The sequence below is a fragment of the Cotesia glomerata genome, linkage group LG7 (genome assembly GCF_020080835.1).
Source record: "Cotesia glomerata isolate CgM1 linkage group LG7, MPM_Cglom_v2.3, whole genome shotgun sequence".
Taxonomy (NCBI): Eukaryota; Metazoa; Arthropoda; class Insecta; order Hymenoptera; family Braconidae; genus Cotesia; species Cotesia glomerata.
Window position 1 is genome coordinate 18,985,676 of NC_058164.1, and position 23,207 is coordinate 19,008,882.

The 23,207-nt window shown below is 29.3% G+C and overlaps 1 protein-coding gene across 1 annotated transcript; it reads right to left on the bottom strand.

Annotated features, from left to right (window-relative positions):
* Positions 1 to 13,297: 13,297 nt before the first annotated feature.
* LOC123269723 (ATP-dependent DNA helicase PIF1-like) lies at positions 13,298 to 14,128 on the bottom strand. Its single transcript, XM_044735560.1, has one exon. It carries the CDS (start codon positions 14,126 to 14,128, stop codon positions 13,298 to 13,300), a length of 831 nt encoding a protein of 276 aa, XP_044591495.1.
* Positions 14,129 to 23,207: the final 9,079 nt, after the last annotated feature.

Genomic DNA, 23,207 nt, shown 5'->3' on the forward strand with positions numbered 1-23,207 from the left:
AAACACTTTTTTTGAGAAAATAAAATCACAATGAGTTGATTCTTTGACTTTTTATGGCCAAAAATAGGATTGACCCCAGTTCTAAAATAATCACGAAACTTCACTAAAAAATTCATATATATCTATGTATAACGTGGGTTATGGTTTATACAATTGAAATATTTTATAGTACTAAAGTTTAGTTTAAGGAATAAAAATACGTATCTGATACCAATATTATATATAAATTTGTGATATATTGTAATGTATCGTTGATTGATTAGTTACGTAGATATTATATTTTCTAAATAAAATTTAAGAATAGATTTACATTATGACGTAAGTTGAACATGTAACTATGTTGAGAATAGTTTTCAGAGTTATCGTTTTAACTGAATTTAGAATCATTAGCCCACGTTATGCAGTCACGTATGTCATAGTCCATCAAGCCAAAGCCGCCTATAATGATGGGAAATTAAACTATAAAAAAGTGAACATAAAGTTTTATCAATTGATTAATGTATAGATTTTCTTTGAGTAATAATTTATGATGGCTTTTTTTAACAGTAAAATTGTATAAATATTAAATAATACCGAAAAATTAATATAACGATAAAAATAAGACAGTCTGAATAAATTATTTAAAAAGCTTAAGCGATGAAGAAATGATTAATTACATTGATAAACTATGGTTTGATTGATCTTTTCAACTGTTAGAATGACTGACAAAAAGATTTCATAGCGGCTAGAGGACCAAAGATAGTTTAAATTAAAAATTGTCATATTGGCATTTTTCATAGTTTGATATTTTTAAACTGAATCCATTTATTTACAAAATATATTATTATTCTTCCATTTTTTTTAATCTATTGAAATTATGGAGCTAAATTTTGGAGTTACAACGAAGTTGAAATTATAAAGCTGCCGTATGTTTAAGTCGTTAAGTTAGGTTGACATCTTCACCATAAGTAAATTACAACATTCCAATAAATAATACAATATTTGAAATAATTACTGTTATTTTTTTAGTCAGTTGCGAAATCGATAACTATGTTAATAATTGTCAATAAAAGTGAATTAGAGCTGATTTTTCTTATGGGATTATAATAATAATAATTTGGTAGTTAAAAATAATGAGACTTATTTTCGACGTATTTGATAGTTTATTGTTATTACGATACAAAAACAAAAGAAAAAGTATTTAAATATTGACGAATTTCCATTTCATAAAGTTGAATCTTGTCAATTCTTGATATTTTGAAAGTTCCTTTACTAATTCACTTTGATGTTGAATTGTATCTGTAAATAGAGCGCAATATAACGTAATTATTTTATCATTATTTATTTCAACAAAGAATAAATATTATCAATAATTTTAAATCATTAAAGGGAATAGTTAATAATCAAAATATAGAAATTAATATGTGCGTGCATTATGATAAAAAAAATTAATGTTACAGATATATGTCAAATAACAAAACCAAAAAAATATTTAGTTTTACAAAGAATATAAGTTAAATAAATAAGTAATTTTCTTTCTTAATGGCATTGATTATTCAATTATTTCAACACTCTATGATCCGTTTGACTTCCTAAGCACCCAAAATTCAATCTAACTAGATTTAGGCTTAATGTATAATAAGGTACGAGCAAATTTATTATTTTGATGTACTTTCGATAATTATATAAACTTTTTTACATGTATTGATTCAAATCATTCGATTTTGAGTATATGTACGCATTCAACACGATGTGTAATTTATAATTTAAAATAGGTAACAATTATTACGGTTAATATTATGAGTTTTATAGATGTTACTTTTTTAAGTGCTGATATGACAGTATTTGCTTAAATGTAGCAAAAGTACGAAGAAATATCATGAGATCTATTAAGTGAATCGCGCATGTGTTATAGGACTTCAATTGATGCTTAGTGAATAAAGAAATTACTGCGAAAAGTTTGAAATAAAAATGAAAGACAAAATTGACAATAATAAATTGTTTTTTTATTCAAACCTTGGTATAAAACTTTTTTTTGATAACTTAAAATAGACAGTATTATTTATCGCAACAAGATCAAAAATTTATCCTCTTTATTATTCTAACAAGAATTACCGAAGTTGTCAGTATAAATTTGAAATACTGTGAGTATGAACTGAAAAAATATTTTAATAATTTACGGAATCCACCTACAATTGAAAATTTAAATTTTTAAAATCGTCTTCAAAGTCTTTCGTCATGTAATTAAACTTGAGTTTTATTGTTTATCGTAAATTATATGAAAATAAGAAAAAAATGGCAGCAAATGTTCCATAACGTAATCGACTAGAAACTCAGTAGAAAAATATGGGTTTTTAAAAGTTCCTTTAGATGTAACATCTAATTTTTGAATTGGGATCCAAATCGAATTGAATATTTCCATTCTAGACCATAAGACCATTCTTTTCCAAACACTATACATCGATCGTTGAAAATCGTTTTGGCTTCCTCAATAGATGTACAGTGTACTAATTGCGAGATCCAATGCGACGCAAGTTTTTTTGTTGCTTTTGACATCGAACACTCTTTTAATTTTCTTCTTACAGTGTTCAACAAATGAGTTGAACATATATGAACGACTGTAAAAAAAATGTCTGTAGTCTTTTCTGCGATGTCGTGAGTTATTTCCAGATATTTTTTCAAAGTAAAACAATTGAAACCCATGATAATTGCCTGGATACCAGTCAAACAGAAGTCAGATTCTACTTTATCGACTATTAGTTTTTTCTTCGTAAAGCGACTCAAAGTATCCATAACGGTAGAAAGAAAAATCGTTTGATAGTGAGCGTCATGAACAGTAGAAATGAATTCTGCTACCGGGCAGGGCCCATATTCATCATGTTTTCCCGGTAATGACAGTACGTAGTACAATATTCGCTTAGAAACATTTTTAATTGGGGCAATAAGACTACTGGTTGCATCTAAATTCAGAAAAACCGTGTCCTTTTGAGATATGCGGTGTTCAATTTGTTGGACCGTGTATAAAATGATGTAAAAAGGTTTTGAATTAATATTTTGTATATATCCGGGATATTTGTGATGGGGCCACGAAATTTTGAATTTTTCATCTAATTTTTGGACGTAACTTATTAAATCTTTATCAAGGTCGTTTGCCGCTCGATTTTCACTTGAAATTTTATGAAGGATTGTACTACTCAGAACGTGATTACGATTACCTGCTTGAAGAACTTCTTTATCGGCATTGTTCAACATCCTGAACTTCACCATTCCAGGTTTATTTTGTTATACCGCTGCAGCAACTTTTACACGCTCTGCTCCCCTACAATTTTGTCGATGAATATCGTTTGGGTCATGATCAATCGCTCCTTCTGGTTCAGCATGTATTGTGATATCGACAAAAAGCTCGGTAATTGGAGTGTAGCTGATAAAATCGATTTTTGTACACAGACGATTCTTACAAGTAGCATTAGCAATGAAAAACTTGTTATTTTTTTTCTTTTTACTGTAACATTTGTTATCTCTAAATGAAAAAACACAAAGCTTAAGCTTGTCGTGTTTTTTAAGTAAATCATTAAAAGAATTAGTCCAGCCTTTATTTAAGCGAATAGTTCCATTCCAATACTTTTTCCAAAAAGATGCTGGAATAATAATCGTCTCACAAGACTGAGAATCATGACGACAAGTATTAGAACCGGAAGCTAATGATTTGTTAGAACCGTCCTCTTTTTCATCATTCACTAGTGATGGTGAGTCATTGTTTGATGCAGAAGAATCGAAAATCGATTGATTGTTTTCAAATATAAGATTTTCATCTTCGATAGAATGATCCTCTTTCTCATCATTCACTAGTAATGAGTCATCGTTTGGTGCAGGATCCTTGAAAATCGATGAATTGTTTTGAATCACCGGATTTTCATCTTCGATAGAATCGTCCTCTTTCTCATCATTCGCAAGCAGTGATTCATCGTTTGAGCCAGGATTATTGAAAATCGATGAATTGTTTTAAATTACCGCATTTTCATCTTCAATAGAATCGTCCTCTTTCTCATCATTCACAAGCAGTGATTCATAGTTTGGGCCAGGATCATTGAAAATCGATAAATTGTATTGCATTTATATTTCCAGTAGAATCCTCCTCATTATTATTTGTAATTATTGGTATGTCATCGTTTTGTGAAATATTATTGCTAATCGATAAATCGTTTATCACCGATAAATTATGAATTTCGATATTATCGGTAGAAATAAATAAATTCGAATGAATATAACCGTCATCCAATTGAATATCTAACTCACTTATATCTATTTCATTTAAAGCGTCGTCATCCAAATTACCTACATTATTTTGATCATTGACTAAATCCAAATCAACAGTAGACAAATGACCGATAGAATTACTGATAACATTGAAATTTGAATTTTTGTCAGATTCGGGAATGATATTTTGTTTCAATTTTGACTCGACAGAATGATGATGAGATTGAGGAGGGTGGAGATTTTGAAGATCTTGAACAACTGCAGGGGTTACGGAAAATTGATGGTAATGTTGGTGTAATTTATTTCATAGAAATGTCAGCCAAAAAAATTAACAAATTTTTTATAATGATATCGCGCTTTTAATACTGCATATCACGACTATCTTAATGGAATACAAAAAAAAATTCAAACATTTTCTGTTATTTTTAATCGACTGTTTAATGAACAAAATTCAAAAGAAAAAGGAAAAAAAAAAATTAACTGTAAAAAGTTCAATTTACAGTTTTACTCCTGTCAAGTCATAACTGTTGCATTTACATTTTTATAAATTTAATTTTCACATTACAAAAACTGTCAACCTGAAAATGTCAGTTTTACATTCTTAGAACTTTAAACTTTACATGATGATAAGTATAAATTTAACATTTAAAAAAACTGTCTAATGTACTGGAAAAAACGCCAATTTAACATTTTAAAAAACAGTTAAATTGACATGGAAAAAATATAGATTTAGCATTAGGAAAAGTGTAATTTTTATGTTGAAAAATCGCAAAGCTTACATTAGAAAAGACGGAAGTAGGGGCAAAATAGGATAGTAAAACTAAACGTGAAATCCCAAAAATTTTGTAAATGATTAAAATCTCTTAAAAGCTCTAAAATTATTAAAAAAACATAGTTTCATGCCATGTTCTATGAATTAAGAGGTAAAAAAAATATTGAGATTGATCTTCGAGCGCCTAGTTTTTAGATTCGGTTGTGAAAATTTATGATCAAGTATGGTTCTATAATAAATCTAGAAAAACTACTGAATAAAAAATTATTTAAATTTTTACCTGTCTTGAAAAAAGTCTATAAGATAAAAAAATTATTTTTTCAATATATTATCACTATGGAGTTTGTTTTTTATTTTTGTAATTTAATGATCTCTTATTTTACGTAGTTAATGACGTTGTACGATGATTTATAGGCGTAGGCTTATCGTCGATAAAAGCACAGAAGTCTTCATTGACATTGACAATAAATAATTCGAGAAAAAATTATAATACAGAAAATTCAAGTAAGATTTTAAAAACTGCAAATCACTCTTTAAAAGATAATATAAATTGCTTTTGATGAACATTTTTTTTTTTTTTTTGGAGTAACTATGTTCACTAAAAGGAAGAGTTAAATTTTACATATTGACAGATATTTTGATAATTCGATATAACTTTGGATATAATTTAGTTTTAAACCTTTAATTGTCATGAGAAATAATAAAAATTTTAAAGCACTGTAATTTTTTTACCTTCTTGCCACAAATTTTTAAATTTAATTTAAAATTAAATAATTGTCTCAGCAGATTTATTTGATTAAGATCGCTCTCTAAATCTGAAACAGTTAAAATCACTGGAAATTAGTGGTATATTCACTATTTCACAGTTATAAGTATACCACTTGGTATACTTATAGCTGTGAAACAGTGAAATTCCACTGATTCATTTTAAGAGAGCGTGGAGACAAAATTGAGTACTTAAATAATTGCTTGGTTTTTTGGAACCCACGTAAAATAAATCTTTTTTTTTTTTCTAATTGTATTAAAGGTAAATATAACAAATTGTGAGCTGTTAAAAAAAAAACTATGATATGATGTTAACCTTGCAGGCCATCCCTGAAACTTCACGCTGTATACTAGTTTAAAACGCTTGACAAATTTCCAGCTAAGTTTTGAGCTCTTCGAGCTCGAAAATATAACTAGTAGTTGTTAAAAACAATTTTTTTTTTTAATTTTGAACTGCGATATATCCTAAATTACCCGATTTTTACGTGGTTTGCAGGATTCAACATAAAAACATTTACTTTAGCTATAAAATGATCCAATCAGAAATTCTACAGTTACCCATACGAAGTTGCCGATGCTCAACAATTTCCGTTCATTGGCCAAGGCACGGCTACTAATGCTCGGCCAAGTATCGGCGTTTTGTAACGGCCTAGCCTCGATAAACCATTGGCTTTAATGTTTGGCCAAGCATTCGCGATTTGTACTGACCTAGTCTAAGTAAGCCATCGACTACCGCACGATATTTACTATAATATAATGGTTAGGGTGTTTCAAAAAAAAAAAAAAAAAAAATTTTTTTTTTTAATGGTGTTGAAAAGTTGAAAGTACATTTAAAAACAAAAATTTTGGCGCCTATTAGAGCCCTTAATATTAATATTAAGGTTTGCCTCAATTCATTTGTAATTTTTCTATTTAAATAACACGAGAAAACTTTTTTTTTATTTTTGAATTTTAATTACTTCGGAATGGCTTGTTTACGCAATATCCCAGAGAGAGGTCTTATAGGAAATTTCACGCTCTACAAAAAACGTTTGAAAATCAAAGTTCTTCAGATCAACCGTTTCAAAGATATTTGCAATCAAAAATAACACCAATCAAAAATTTTCCAATAAAATTGCAAAAAAAAATCATACTTTATATTGATATTGTTTTTTTTTTTTGTAAAATCAATTGAATTCTGTTAATTTGAGATTTTAATTTTTTTTTTGCTTATTTACTCCATACGTAACTCACAAAAAGTACAGATACATAAATATAAAGGTTAAAATTAACAAACAAATGATTTTTGGGTCTCTTTTATAACAAATTAATTTTATTTTCTACCAAATACTAATAAATTCTATTAAACAATCAATTCTTTATAACAAAAAACAATATTTAACAACAATTCATAAAAATTTTTCTAACTTGAAAATATTACAGTTTTATAAAATTATTTTTATTGCAATTAGAATATTGTTTTCTGTGTTCTGTTACTACTTGCAATAAATACTGAAGCTGTTCTTCATTTTTCGTTAAGCATCGATTATACTGCTCTATCAATGCTACGCCGCGTTCTGCTACATCATTTACAACTTGAAGTTTCTCAAAATACTCCAAGTTTCTTTTGTAATTTAGATTCTGAGGCCACGAAGTTACATCCTCATCAATGAAATTATACGACAAATCAAACGATTTAAACAGATTTATCGATCTCATAGATACAAATTGACTAAGATCTTTATTTAATAATGACTCTAAATTTTTCTTATCGATTATAAAACGACTCGTTGTAGTTTCATTGGTTTCACAGTTTTTTAAAGCATGAACTATTCTTCTTTTTGTTTCAACTGAAATAGTTTCGTCAAAGAGAGATAAAACAGACAACTGTTATTTAAATACCACAAGTGATCGGCTAATTTTTCTGAGCATGCCCGTGAAATAGTATTATTAAATTTTTTATATGAAATTAATTCTTTAATTAAAGTTAAATCATTATTAGGTGCTGCTATAGCGCACGGCGCAGTATACCAAGCTTTTAAATAGAATATTATGATAAATAAACTAAGTTCTCGTAATCCAGCTATTTCTGATTTAGTAAGATGAAATTAATTTCTAAATAAAAAAAATTTTAAACTATATATTGCTTTAGCCATCCATCTTGCATGATGGACGGCTCCAGGACGCTTAAATGTAATATTTGTGGTAGTAGCACTCAAAAATATCGATGATAATTGCAGGAATTCACGGTAATCGTCACGACAATGATCCATCTACAAAAAAAGTTCAAAGTCAAAATAAAATTAATTACATTGCAACCTCAAAGTAAAGAACATTAATTATTATCAACTGATGTGAAGTAAAAGTTACAAAATATTTTACAAATACAATTGTAATCGTTAATGATGATTAAGAGTGTAATAATCATGTGAAATTGATTTCCAATATTTTTATTCACAACAGGGTTAATTATTAAGTGTAAAATGGATGATTATACGGAACTTCATAAATTTTCATGTTTCACTTTAACATCAGTTGATAATTCTTTAGCGCTGGATTAAAAAATTTTACTTCTATTTGATTATTAACGAATTTCAAAATTTCAGCTTTGATTGGTGTTATAATTTCCAAAATACTACAGCGTATTTGACGCTGTAGTATCAGAACACAATGCTTTGATGTTATCAGTATTAATATTCCATTGTTTTACTGTTGTAATAATAGCTGAAGCTTGATTTTGTCCAGTTCCAGATTCTAGTTTGGGAACTCCTAACAGTTGAAATTTACCTGATGATGATAAAATAATAGGAAGCCGGTCAACTTGTTCTATACCTGTAACATCTGACAACAGTTTTCCATCAAAATGTAGCACATAATTATAAGTTTCGAAATTAGTTTTCAGATTTAACGTCGCTTCTTTGCGAAATTTTTCCCGTGCTCGGTGAATAGTCAAATGACTGAAGTTTACGCTTGCACAATCAATATTTAGGCTAGATAATAAAACAGCAAAAATGTAAGTCGCTGACCTACTACTCACATTAGTTCTATCCAAAGCCGCAGCAAGTTCTGGTGTCATTAGATCAATTTTAGGAACTTGTTGTTTTGGAATTTCATCTTCATAATCAGAGATTATACGAGAAGTATTACTTTCCAAAGATTTCTGGGATAACTTAGATGTTTGACTTGATATTTCATGACTAACAACATTATCAGTCTCAACTGTACAAGAATAGTCAACATTGTCATTACCGAACTCTCCGACATTAAATGTACCACTATCATTATTGTTATTATAATTGATATCAATGTTCTCTTCATTATTGTTATCACTATTACTGTAGTTATTATTTTCATCACTTACATCAACATCCATATCTTCAACATCTTCTAGAATTGGTTGAGAATTATATGAAATAAAACCACGTCGACTGGAAGATTTTTGTCCCAAATAAAATAATCTTTTTTCTTTATCCAGTAAATTTAGCACATCAGCATGAGCTATATCAAATAGTTTATTTAATTCGTCCTGAAAAAGGAATTCATTTTTTTTTGAGATTTTGACTTTTTCCTCTTACAGTTTTTTTGTAAATTCCTCCATCGATTGTGATTTGAGGTTAGTTTAAAAAAAACAGATCTTTTCTCTCTTGTCGGGATTTGTGCCACACACCAAATTTCGAAAACTTTGTCGACAGTGGTTGATATGCTTTCTTTCACTGAAAAATTTTTCGTTTTGAGATAATAAAATAAAAGTGACATAACCTCTTTTAATGAAGGTAATTTTTTTCCACCAAATTCACTTAATACATCACCAATCAAGTACACTGTTTTCACCATTGTGATCATAAAATTTATAACTTATATATTTTAATTATAAGCAAATTAAATTAATAATATAACGAATTTAAATAACAATCAGTATCAATAAAGAAAGACAATGACGAAAAGATAGAACGAAAAGATAGAACAAAGCATTGAAAGCAGAGCAACAAAGAGAAATTGGTACTGAACGACCAAGCTTACCAACACAGAGCTTACTAACTACATTACTCAAATCAAACGAATATACTACTTTTATCGACGGAGCTGAATAAAGCTCATTCAATATTTTTTAAATGAAAAAAATTAATCAAATTTTATAGTTGATTGAATTGATTTAATATATTTATAATTTTTTTAAGATTTTTAATAAAATACAATGATGAGTGTTTGTTTAGTTAGTGTGATCAGGAACTTTACATTTTCATCTTACAAAAATTTATAAACTTTATGAAATATAAAATTAATTTGTTATAAAAGAGACCCAAAAATCATTTGTTTGATAATTTTAACCTTTATATTTATGTATTTGTACTTTTTGTGAGTTACGTATGGAGTAAATAAGCAAAAAAAAAAAATTAAAATCTCAAATTAACAAAATTCAATTGATTTAACAAAAAAAACAATATCAATATAAAGTATGATTTTTTTTGCAATTTTATTGGAAAATATTTGAAATTTTTGATTGGTGTTATTTTTGATTGCAAATATCTTTGAAACGGTTGATCTGAGGAACTTTGACCTTCAAACGTTTTTTGTAGAGCGTGAAATTTCCTATAAGATCTCTCTCTGGGATATTGCGTAAACAAGCCATTCCGAAGTAATTAAAATTCAAAAATAAAAAAAAAGTTTTCTCGTGTTATTTAAATAGAAAAATTACAAATGAATTGAGGCTCTAATAGGCGCCAAAATTTTTGTTTTTGAATGTACTTTCAATTTCTCAACACCATTAAAAAAAAAAAAATTTTTTTTTTTTTTTTTGAAACACCCTAATAATGGTATGTGATTTGATTATCAGCCATTACTTGGCCGATGCTCTGGCTAATTTTTTATTACACTTGAAAACAATTAATAGGTGTTAGTCATTACTATGTTGTATTATTGTTTTAATTTAACTTTTGACCAAATTATAAACTAGTATGTACTAAAAATTAGTAAATCAGTTTTTAAAAAATATCTTACGAGATTTTTTTAGGAGAAAACACCAATTTAAATTATTAACAATGTTTTTTTTTATAAATATTATATTGATCATTTTTTAGTTTTTAATAAACATTTTTATTATTCAACAAGCTCTATTAAGATTAAATCAACATTTGTTTTCACTAAAACAGATTTAATAAGTAATGAATATTTTTTTGGAGGACTTTTTCGATAAATTTTCACATTTAAGCTTTAATTTTAAATAAAATTTCGGAGGTACCTCATTTTGCCCCGCCCCCCTCTCCCTTCCCTCCTCTAATAACTATTTTTGACCGTTTATTCAAAATTTTGAAATAATTGAAGAAGCAATTTTCATTCCTTCAATTGTTAATGTTTAGTTAATTTTTTTTAATTACAATAAATTTTTTTTTCTCTTTTTTTTTATTATTTTTGCTTGCACTAACAGAGAAATCAGAAAGAAATATTAAAAGAAAAAAAAGATAAACAATGAAATTATTTGCGATTGGAATTTTTTTTTTTTTTTTGTTTGTAAAAGATAATTTTTTTTTCAACGTCTCGTAACATTAACCATAAAAATTGGAATATACGTTAATAGAAAATTGTAAAAATTGATTAATTTTATTGGCCACAATGAATATATTGAACATCGATTTCTTACCTTCAGTGGAATTTAAAATCAACTGTGTTATAATTTTTTTACTATTACGTAATCGAGTAAAGAACTTATTCAAATGAATTGTTCGGTCGGTTGAGGAAGGAGGTAATGCTTTTTTGCAGGCCGTAAATAATGGTGAAGATTTGAACCACCGAGATGACTTTAGTAGTTCCTCGATTTTAGCAGTAATATCATAACCAAAATAAATCTCACCGATTGCTTTTGCAATCATCTGATTCGTAAAATGCATCACCGATATCAATAATTGACTAATAAATACATATCAATAAATTAACTTAAATTTATAGAAATTTACAAATTGTTTGTAAAAAAAATTTAAGGAAGTCAGAAAATATAAGCTCACTTTATCAGCAAAATTTACTTACTATCGATACTTATTAAAAAAATTATTATATGATTATTTATAAAACCATAGAAACTAAACAAATGAAGATAGTAGCGTTTAATAAAAATAATAATATTGTGATCGAACAATAAATTTAAAAAATAATAAAACAAAACAAAAGATTTCTCGTTATGAATTAGTTGCAAGTTTTTATTTATTCACGTCAATGTGCCATATTTATGTATTTAGGTCAATCTACGATATAATCCAAATAGTAATACACGGAGAAAAATTAATAATAGTATTTACTATACGAAAATATTAACTCCTACTATTTGAAATGGTAATAAAATTAATTAGTCACAAAATAATAGGTGTTATCATTGACAATTGTACTAGTTACTATTAATAATGGTAACGATTACTATCGAAAATGATAATTGTAATTATTAAAAATTATAACTGCTATAATCGAAAATGGTAACTGTAACCATCTCAGATTGTAAAAATTCTGAAAGAAAAAATAATATAAATTTACTAGCTGACCCGGCAAACGTTGTTTTGCCATGTGAATAATTTCTAGAGAATTTCTAGTGTAGAAAAAAAATTACTAACTTATTGGAAGTGTATAAGGATGTGGAATATGAGTGAAAAAGGCCTGGAGCGCTGTGAACGATGAGGGAATGTTGTTTAAAAATAACAAAACACCAAACATTAATTGTTTTAATTTATTAAAAGTAATAATTATTTATATAATTAATTAATTACATAATATTAATCTCTTAATGCTGCAGCGTGAACAATATTTTTTGTTAGCCCGTCTTTAGCTAATACAAACAAACTTGATGGTTTACCCACTCGAGAGCATGCAACGTATAATTGTCCGTGTGAAAACATGGTGTGCTCAAATCTAAGCCACAAACAGACATTGTTTGGCCTTGGGATTTATTAATAGTCATTGCAAATGCCAATCTAATCGGAAATTGAATACGCTTAAATTGAATTGGCACATCTGTGGGTATAATAGGTATTCGTGGTATCAATATATTTTCACCTCGAAACTTGCCATTTAAAATGGTGCCTTCGATAACGTTTTTCATTAATTTTTAATGACTAATCGCGTACCGTTGCATAGCCGTGGCGGGTTCAAATTACGAAGCAAAATAATTGGAGATCCAACCTTCAATTGTAAGTTATGTGGTGGCATGCCTGGCAAATCTAGTGAGTTCAAAAACTCTGTTGGAAAATTTACAGCTTCAGTGTCATCGCAAACTGTATCAATAGATTTATATGATACCAAGTCCCCTGGCAATAACTGTTGTATCTTCAGATTTAAAATGTCAACGTCCACATTTTTTGCAGCTAACATTGCTCTTTCTGCAAGACACTCGAGATTTATGTAATTCGTGTGTACATCGGGAAATATTTGTTCAATGAGAGCATTTTGCGAATCAATGATTGTGCAGAAATCGTTCGCTAATTTTATGTATCCAGTTTCAACTATAGTGACTTTTCCATCGCCGATATCTAATAGTTGTTTTGAGAATGTTTCAGCGGATGGATCTTAAAGCATTTGAACGCGCATATTTACTTTCAGCTGTACTATTTCAACATTACGCCACAATGTCGATGATTTTAAGCAGGCGTTGATTTCATCAGCGTATGTTGAACGTGGAATGACGGGAAGTGTTTGTCTGAAGTCACCTGAAAGGACTAACAGAGTGCCACCAAATAGTTTGTCGTTGTTTTTAATATCTTTCAATGTCCTGTTCAACGCCTCAAGCGAATGTTTGTGTACCATGGTACATTCATCCCAGATGATAATTTTACACTGTTTCAGCACTGTGGCTATGGACGATTGTTTTTTTATGTTGCACATTGCATCAGGGTTATTTTGAATATTTAGTGGTGGCTTAAATACTGAATGAGCTGTTCTGCCTCCATCCAATAAAGTTGCCGCAATGCCCGATGATGCAACGGCCAATGCGATGCCATTATTGGATCGTATTTTGGCGAGAATTAGCGAAATAAGGAATGTCTTGTCAGTTCCACCTGGTGCATCTAAAAAGAAGAATCCACCTTGTCCTGCTGAAACTGCGAGCATAATGCGGTCGTAAATGGTTCTTTGTTCCTCATTCATTAGCGGGACATTGCGAGTAACAATCGCCGCCGTTTCTACAGTGTTGTACTGCATTTCACGATTCATTTCAGTGTTCATTAAATCAGTTGCACCTCGATTTGGCGAATTCATACCGAAATGACTGAGTGGTAAGTTGGCAATGATAATGCAAAGATCCTCAATAGCAATCAATGCTTCATTGTACATATCGTCGCTGAATGTTATCGCTAGATCGTTACACCGTGTACGATGTTGATGCAATATATCATCAGTCATTGAATCTTTGTGATTATCCCACAATATCTCTGCTCGGATTGGAAAACATGTAGTCAACACTATAGCGAATAGTAAACGAATTTGTATTGCTGTACAGTTCAATGCTGCTTCAGCAAGCATACATTCCCACTGATTGTCATCTTCTATCAAGCCGAGCGCAAGGCATGCATCTTTATACGTTGTATACTGTTGCCCATTCACTTTACGTATATCTTGAAATGACAATGGGCCAGTAACATTAACCAACAATAGTCGAAGATAAAAGCTCTCAGTCTGTCTTGGATTCACTGTAAATACTCACCCCAAGGCGTTTGATTTGAATAAATTGGGGCATGCATCAACTGGTGAGCCTTGCTTGCGGGATATCCATTGTTTTGTTTGAGCCCATGTGAAATAGCGTGGTACTTGTGAATAGAGTAAAGTACGTGCAAAGGCACCAAAATCATCCGCACGATTACACAACTCAAAAAATTCAGTGAGTGTAGTTTTTGGTGGATTTATAGGGAACTCGTGACACGTGTTGAGTATTTTAGAGGTTATGTAAGTTACTTAATTAACTGATCGTGCGATTTACACTCAAAATTAATAATTTTATTAGTTATTAATAATTAATTATATTCAATAATATTAGTTATTAATAAATAAATAATAAAGTTACTCGAGAATATATTTGATATGAGAGTTACACTGAGATAGTAAAAATGTTTAATTACTACGCTTGAAGCATAAACACTAATAATAGCCGAAAACTGTAGAGGTAACATCCCTACTCCGTGCTGTTTACAGGGTGAGAAGTGACACCGGTAGACACATGGAAGGAATAACTTACCAAGTGATAATAATTGATGTTATCGAGCGGGATAGAAAATGATAAAATTATGAAAATGACTATCAAAAAGCAAGGGTTGGTGATAAAAAATGGGCAAATTTAAAGTTGTATGTATTTTTTGATGTCACATAATAAAAAAATAAAAAAAAAAAATTTTATCAAAAAAATAAAAAAAAAATTTTTAGGGTGAACACCCCTTATCACTTAGAGGTTAGAAAAATAGATAGTAGCCGATTCTCAGGCTTACTGAATATGCATAAAAAATTTCATGAGAATCGGTCAAGCCGTTTCAGAGGAGTATGGGAACGAACATTGTGACACGAGAATTTTATATATTAGATTTAATTTAATTCTTTATTTGCATCCATATTTTAGTGATGCGCATTTTTTCCTTTGAAATATTAAAACAAATAATAACACAATCGTTTAAATCCATATATGATAAAAATTTCCAAATATTAGAGCTGTTATTGATTATTTTGAATGATTGACTATGATTATCAAAATAGCAATCATCCAAGATTTGGGTTACTAAAAAAGTCTTATTATTATCAATTATTAATATTTTTTCACAAGATAAAATTATGAAACATCATTTAATGGTTCCATTATAATTAAATTAATTGTAATCCTATCATCTATATTATTCAGAGAATATCATTAAGAGAAAATACTCTATCTCTAGATTCATAATTAATAAATGACCATAAGGTGGTATTATAGGTATTATATAAGCAAGTTGTTTGCTCGGTGGGTCTTATATACGTGACTGAATAAAGTAGTCAGTACTTGTCTCGGATAGCTTAACTGGTAGAGCCCTTGGCGCGTAACCGAGAGATCTGGGTTCGATTCCCAGTCTGGGCTGTCTGATTATTTTTTCAATTACGGAAAAATTCCCACTAAGTAGGTCCCCCCCCCCTTTCCCCTATCCGTTCTTTCCCAACGCCCTTAAAAAAAAAAAAAAAAAAAAAAAAAAAAAAAAAAAAAAAAATTTGCTTTAATAAGACCCACCTTTATTATACATATCTCACTTATATCTTGTGAATTATTGACATTTTTACAGATATAAGCTCACTCCGACATTATACTCATCGAGACATTTCATTTGAGTACCCACATCAATTTTTCATATATTTATATATTATATATCTAATATATAAAATTCTCGTGTCACAATGTTCGTTCCCATACTCCTCCGAAACGGCTTGACCGATTCTCATGAAACTTTTTATGCATATTCAGTAAGCCTGAGAATCGGCTACTATCTATTTTTCTAACCTCTAAGTGATAAGGAGTGTTCACCCCAAAAATTTTTTTTTTATTTTTTTGATAAAATTTTTTTTTTTTTAATTTTTTTATTATGTGGCATCAAAAAATACTGAATGCTCTATTGAATAAAAAAACAATCGTCCATAGCCACAGTGCTGAAACAGTGTAAAATTATCATCTGGGATGAATGTACTATGGTACACAAACATTCGCTTGAGGCGTTGAACAGGACATTGAAAGATATTAAAAACAACGACAAACTATTTGGTGGCACTCTGTTAGTCCTTTCAGGTGACTTCAGACAAACACTTCCCGTCATTCCACGTTCAACATACGCTGATGAAATCAACGCCTGCTTAAAATCATCGACATTGTGGCGTAATGTTGAAATAGTACAGCTGAAAGTAAATATGCGCGTTCAAATGCTTTAAGATCCATCCGCTGAAACATTCTCAAAACAACTATTAGATATCGGCGATGGAAAAGTCACTATAGTTGAAACTGGATACATAAAATTAGCGAATGATTTCTGCACAATCATTGATTCGCAAAATGCTCTCATTGAACAAATATTTCCCGATGTACACACGAATTACATAAATCTCGAGTGGCTTGCAGAAAGAGCAATGTTAGCTGCAAAAAATGTGGACGTTGACATTTTAAATCTGAAGATACAACAGTTATTGCCAGGGGACTTGGTATCATATAAATCTATTGATACAGTTTGCGATGACACTGAAGCTGTAAATTTTCCAACAGAGTTTTTGAACTCACTAGATTTGCCAGGCATGCCACCACATAACTTACAATTGAAGGTTGGATCTCCAATTATTTTGCTTCGTAATTTGAACCCGCCACGGCTATGCAACGGTACGCGATTAGTCATTAAAAATTAATGAAAAACGTTATCGAAGGCACCATTTTAAATGGCAAGTTTCGAGGTGAAAATATATTGATACCACGAATACCTATTACCCATAGAGGAAAGTACCACGAGGCCTAGCTTGGCCCAGCCTTGGCTCAACTATGTAAAACTCTGGGCCAAGCTTGTAAGCCAGGCTTGGCCCAGTCCTGGTTGAAGTCTGGGATGATAACGATGGGCCAAGCCTGGTTACCAGGACTGGCCTACGCCTGGTTACCAGAGCTGAGCCATAGTTAATTTTCAAGTCTGGCCCTTGCCATTTGATAAAAAATGATAAAAAAGAATTATTGGAATGATATTTTTTTATTTTATTTTGTAAGTAAAGTAAATTCAAACCTAACTGTTGCTAATTATAAGAAATAAAGTGTGAAAATCGTATCCGTTCTTCTATTCGAGATTCGAACCCGAGCCGCACGCTTGCCAGACCGATAACTAACCCCTACACCGTACGACCGATAAGTTGATGCACATCTTATTATTCTGATAAGCTAAATCTATATAGTGACGAAGTGTGACGGTTTATTATTTATATAATTTATGTTATTTAATATTGTGTTTCGATGAAAATTAACTATTTTTTACAAATGTTTATTATAGTTAAAAAAAATGAAAAAGTCAAGTTGTTATATTACTTTAAACTTTGTACATCGTTCTGTATATTTTTAATATCTTATGATAAATTTTCATGTTTAAAATTATCAATATTAAAAATTCAACTGTAAATTATTATATTTTAATTTTTTTAAGACTACATCAATTTTGACGATATGCAATTGTCTTGGTTAAATAACAAATTTTAAATTTTAGAATTTGTTAGCAAATATTCGTTAAACAATAAATGTTTACTGTTTAAAATTCTATTACTTAATGATTTATTAAGTTTGAATTTCCCATTGAATGGCTAAGGCTAGGTTACCCAATTCTGGCTCAAGTCTTGGTTGCTATTTAACGCCCATGGCTACAAAGAAAAAAAATTTACTTAAATCAAGTAAATAATTTTTAAGAATTTCATCTTCTTGATTTGAGTAGAAAAATTCATAAACTAAGAAATTTTTCTCGATTTAAGTAAATTTTATTTAATGAAAGAATTTTTCGTTTTGATTGAAGACAATTAAACTCTTCAAAGTTATTTTCTTGGTTCAAGAATTTTTCTCTTGAATTAAGTTAATTTTTTTTTTCAGTGTAGGTTTCCCAATCTTGGCTAACCCTTGGGTAATCATTGTGGCCGTGACTGGGTGACCCAGTTCTGGCCCAGGCTCGGGTAATAATTGGGCCGACCAAGGCGTGGTTGCCCAGTCTTGGCCCAAGCTTGGGTCACCGATGAATCGCCAAGGCTAGGTTAGCCAGTCTTGGCCCAAGCTTGGATAATTATTGGCATGGCCGAGACTGGGTTAACCAGTTTTGGCCCACGCTTGGGTCGCCAATGAATGGCCAAGGCTGAGTTAGCCAGTCTTGGCCCAAGATTGGGTAATCATTGGCATGGCCGAGGCTGGGTTAAACAGCCTGGCCCACGCATGGGCCAATACAGGTACGCTGAAGCTAGGTTTCCCAGTACTGGCCCAAGCCTGGCCCCTTTGTCAACTCTGGGGGTTTCCTGCATGGGTATACCCACAGATGTGCCAATTCAATTTAAGCGTATTCAATTTCCGATTAGATTGGCATTTGCAATGACTATTAATAAATCCCAAGGCCAAACAATGTCTGTTTGTGGCTTAGATTTGAGCACACCATGTTTTTCACACGGACAATTATACGTTGCATGCTCTCGAGTGGGTAAACCATCAAGTTTGTTTGTATTAGCTAAAGACGGGCTAACAAAAAATATTGTTCACGCTGCAGCATTAAGAGATTAATATTATGTAATTAATTAATTATATAAATAATTATTACTTTTAATAAATTAAAATAATTAATGTTTGGTGTTTTGTTATTTTTAAACAACATTCCCTCATCGTTCACAGCGCTCCAGGCCTTTTTCACTCATATTCCACATCCTTATACACTTCCAATAAGTTAGTAATTTTTTTTCTACACTAGAAATTCTCTAGAAATTATTCACATGGCAAAACAACGTTTGCCGAGTCAGCTAGTAATCATATATAATTATACATAACTATATATCGAGCAATATACAGCCATGCAAGATTGTTTATAGTCCCATATATAATTATATATGCTTATATATAATTAACATACATAAAAATTTTTTCTTTGAAAAAAAATTTTTTTTTGGTAATCACAAAAAGTGTAAAATGATGTTTATAATTACATTTAAATAATTCTGAAATACAAAATTTGTCACATTTCTTATGAGATGTTTTGGTCTGCTCTGCTACTACCTAATAGTAAAATAATTATTTATTTTATTATTTAAATAAGTGATATATCATAATGAAATTCGGTAAAATAAATAAATTATGAATTATGACTATCCAAATATATTATAAAATCAATTTTTATGTTCCATTTATGATAAACTTATATGATACATTATGTAGATCATAGAATCATTATCATCATATCATCTAAGACAGCAGCACAGCAGACAGAAACTTCAAGACACACCGAGATCACCAAAGTTAAGCAGCATTGAGCAAGGTTAATAGTTGGATGGGTGACCGCTGGTGTTATAGTCATGAAATTATATCTAGATATTTTTTTTGCATTTTAATTGGTTACACAGAATTGCGTAGGACCATATTAAATACTCTATCCATAAAATTAACCCAATAATTAATTAGATGTAATAAATATATAATTAAATATTGTTATATATAGTTATATATAATTAGATATGATTATATTTGGCCATATTTCATATAAAATCATTTATAACCAATTTATATATAATTATAATTATAATTATATATAAATATTTTTTCTCGGGTATAGATATACAAATACATGGAGTGATCATATACTGGTACGTGATCATCTATTGGGGCTTTTACCTTAGGTCGTTCTTTTTTACTTAAAATTGCGAACATCATAAACGTTAGAATCTTCATCTAATTTTTAAACATTTTTATCGAAAAAACCCATTCATGCATATTTGCGAGGTGACTACCCGGGAAAAATGAATTTGCCTAATCATATATATTTATATATGATTATATATTGAATATATAGAATTATATATAATTATATATGATTATATCTAAATTTTTATATAAAATATATATAATCATATATAGACTAATATATTGTATGTATATTTTATATAAGTCTTTATATGATCAGATCTGAGTTATCTAGGTCTATATATGATTATATAATCTATATATAATTAGATCTGATTAGACCTGAGTTACCTAGGGCTATATATGATTATATCTGATCAGATCTAATTGATATAGGACCACGTATATAATTAAACGTAAAGCTATGTACATAATTATATCTAATCAAATGTAAATTATAAATTTACATTTATTAATATATAATAATATATAATTAGATGCAGCATTTTTTAATGATTATATTTAATAAATATTTTGTTGAGTGAATTTGTTTCACTTGCAATGTCATATGATATGAAGATTGCTTATAAACAAAAATCATCTTTATAAATTATTTTCATTAATTATATTACATTATAATAACGTTTATTGTAACATACCGAATTCTATCACAGCTCATAATTATCTTTTAAATTTTTAAATATTCTAAACGTTAATTTATTTAGTGATTTGAATTATTATCATGTGTTACAGTTAAGTATCACAGTTGTCGGGTTATAAAAAATGTCAAAAGAAAATTGCTATTTTTGCTTTTGATTTTAAATAAATATTTGTTAACTGTTAACAAATATTTATTAACATTTAATAAATCGTATTTAATAAATAATTTATTAACTGGTAATAAATATATATTAAATTCCATGATGTTAAAAAATCACTTATTAACAGTTAATAAAGCTCATTAAATATAAACAAATCCTTCTATCAATATCAGTGTAGCTATACGGAAATCATATATAATTATATATGCATTTTGTGATTACTATAAAACGTTCTCTGTTTTCATCTCAGAGTCTGCTACTCCAATGATTAATAATCTTTCAAACTATAGTTTTTTGTGGATGAAATAATGGAACTGTATTAATTAATTTAACTTATAAAAATCGATTATATATTCGATTTGCATTATTTGTAGGTATTTCAAGCTTTACTTTCCCAGTAAGTCTCGTAGGTAATCAGGTAGCGTCAATTGGTCTGGATGAATAAGGGCACAGCTGCATCCACCAAACTAAATACAACATTCAAAAAAAAAAATTGTATTAATCACCGCATCAATACTGACTCCAGCGAGTACATCAACCTAGACTTTCTGTAGCGTTACCACCAATAGATACATCAAACTTCGAATTATCGAACGACTATTGGTGGCTATCGCGAGATCCAACTCACATTGATGAAAGAAGTAGAAGAATTCTGTGGGAGCACCAGCCCATTTAACTCTGCAGGCCAACTACAGTGACTTAAAAGTGCACTTAATTCTAATACAAAGTACAAACTATATTATTAAGTGTTTACTAATAACATAATACTGTAAAAATGTAAATATGTACATATGTATATATCTCTCCCCTTCAACCTTTCCCATCGTCCCACCTCCTTTACCCTCACCCATTCCCTATAATATTGTCAGATGTATTTTTTCATACCATAATTTTTGACATCTTTGTTAAACCTCATATGTTAACATAAAATGTTCTAATTTAACGCTATGTCATAAGAAAATTATCTCATTTAATATTGATAACTAACGAGATCTACAGCTCGTAGCCAGTTGGTACAAATTACACTAAGTATTGCTATGTTAAAGTATTTTTAAGTAATTTTTATACTTATTGAAATTCTGTTATGTATTTTGAGAGAAATTAATAAACTTACTTTAAAAAAAAAAAAAAAAAAAAATCTGGTAGCGTGTTAGTCTTTAAAAAGTCAGGTCTCCGGTTCGATCCCCGCTCACGGTGATTTTTTTTTATTTTTATAGAAATAATTATATCTAATTATATATGATTAGATCTGGCCAATTTTCAGGTCTAATTATATATAAGTGATTATATATAACTATATATGATTAGGCAAATTCATTTTTTCCCGGGCAGTAAATTTTTTAATTTTTATCGTTTTTGAAAAAATAGGGGGAGAGCCTGTACTTCCCCACCATAGAGAGTGTATACTTATAAGATGGTGTAATGTTCATGTGTAATATAGAGAGTAAAATCTCTCCCCTGATCTCTACAAAAGCAATGGAATAATGATAAATTAACTTGCATTTTTATAGATTTGAGCAAATTAAAATGTATCGATTCATTTAAGGTAGTTTGGTTGTCGTAATCCAAGGTCAAATTAATAGATATTTTTTTTTTCTTTTTTGCAAGTGATCACTCGAAAAATAGCATAAAATATAAAATTATTTCTAATTAGAATTAAATTGAATCAATTCAATTCATAATTATAGTTATTAAATAATTTTAAAAATATAACTATTAAAATATCAACTGACAAGTACTGGGCTGTCACAAAATAATACCAACTGTTATAGGTTATGTAAGGTCGGTACTTAAAACAGTTGCTCACGGTGTTCATTTATTGCTTAAATTTGCAAATATCACTTCAATATGTTAAATCTGCTATAATTTACCTGAACTATTAATGTATGTTTAATAACAATTTATTTCAATGCAAAAAAACTTTATGATTATATTTCAATTTTAAATTTGCCGCGCACCGAGAAGTCGCCCTTTTTCCCCTCATAAAGATGAGGGAGTAAAGTCTCCGACAAACAACAAAGATAGAAACCAATTTATCCCTAAAATAAAAATACATGACAGTTTGAAGTTAGTCAATAGTCGAAAAAATGGGACCTGATTCCTTATTGGTAGAATATAGACCCTCCTTAGTTACTATTGGTCAACCTCCTGGTACGCGAACATATCAATATATCGATATAAATCGAACAGGAAAATTCAAATTTTTATTTAAAAAAATAATTAATTTTAATTTTAATTAATAAATTTTAATAAATAATAATATTATATCGATATAAAT

Excerpts from the sequence above, each read along its gene's own strand:
- LOC123269723 (XM_044735560.1), bottom strand. The coding sequence starts at position 14,128 with ATGACTGATGATATATTGCATCAACATCGTACACGGTGTAACGATCTA.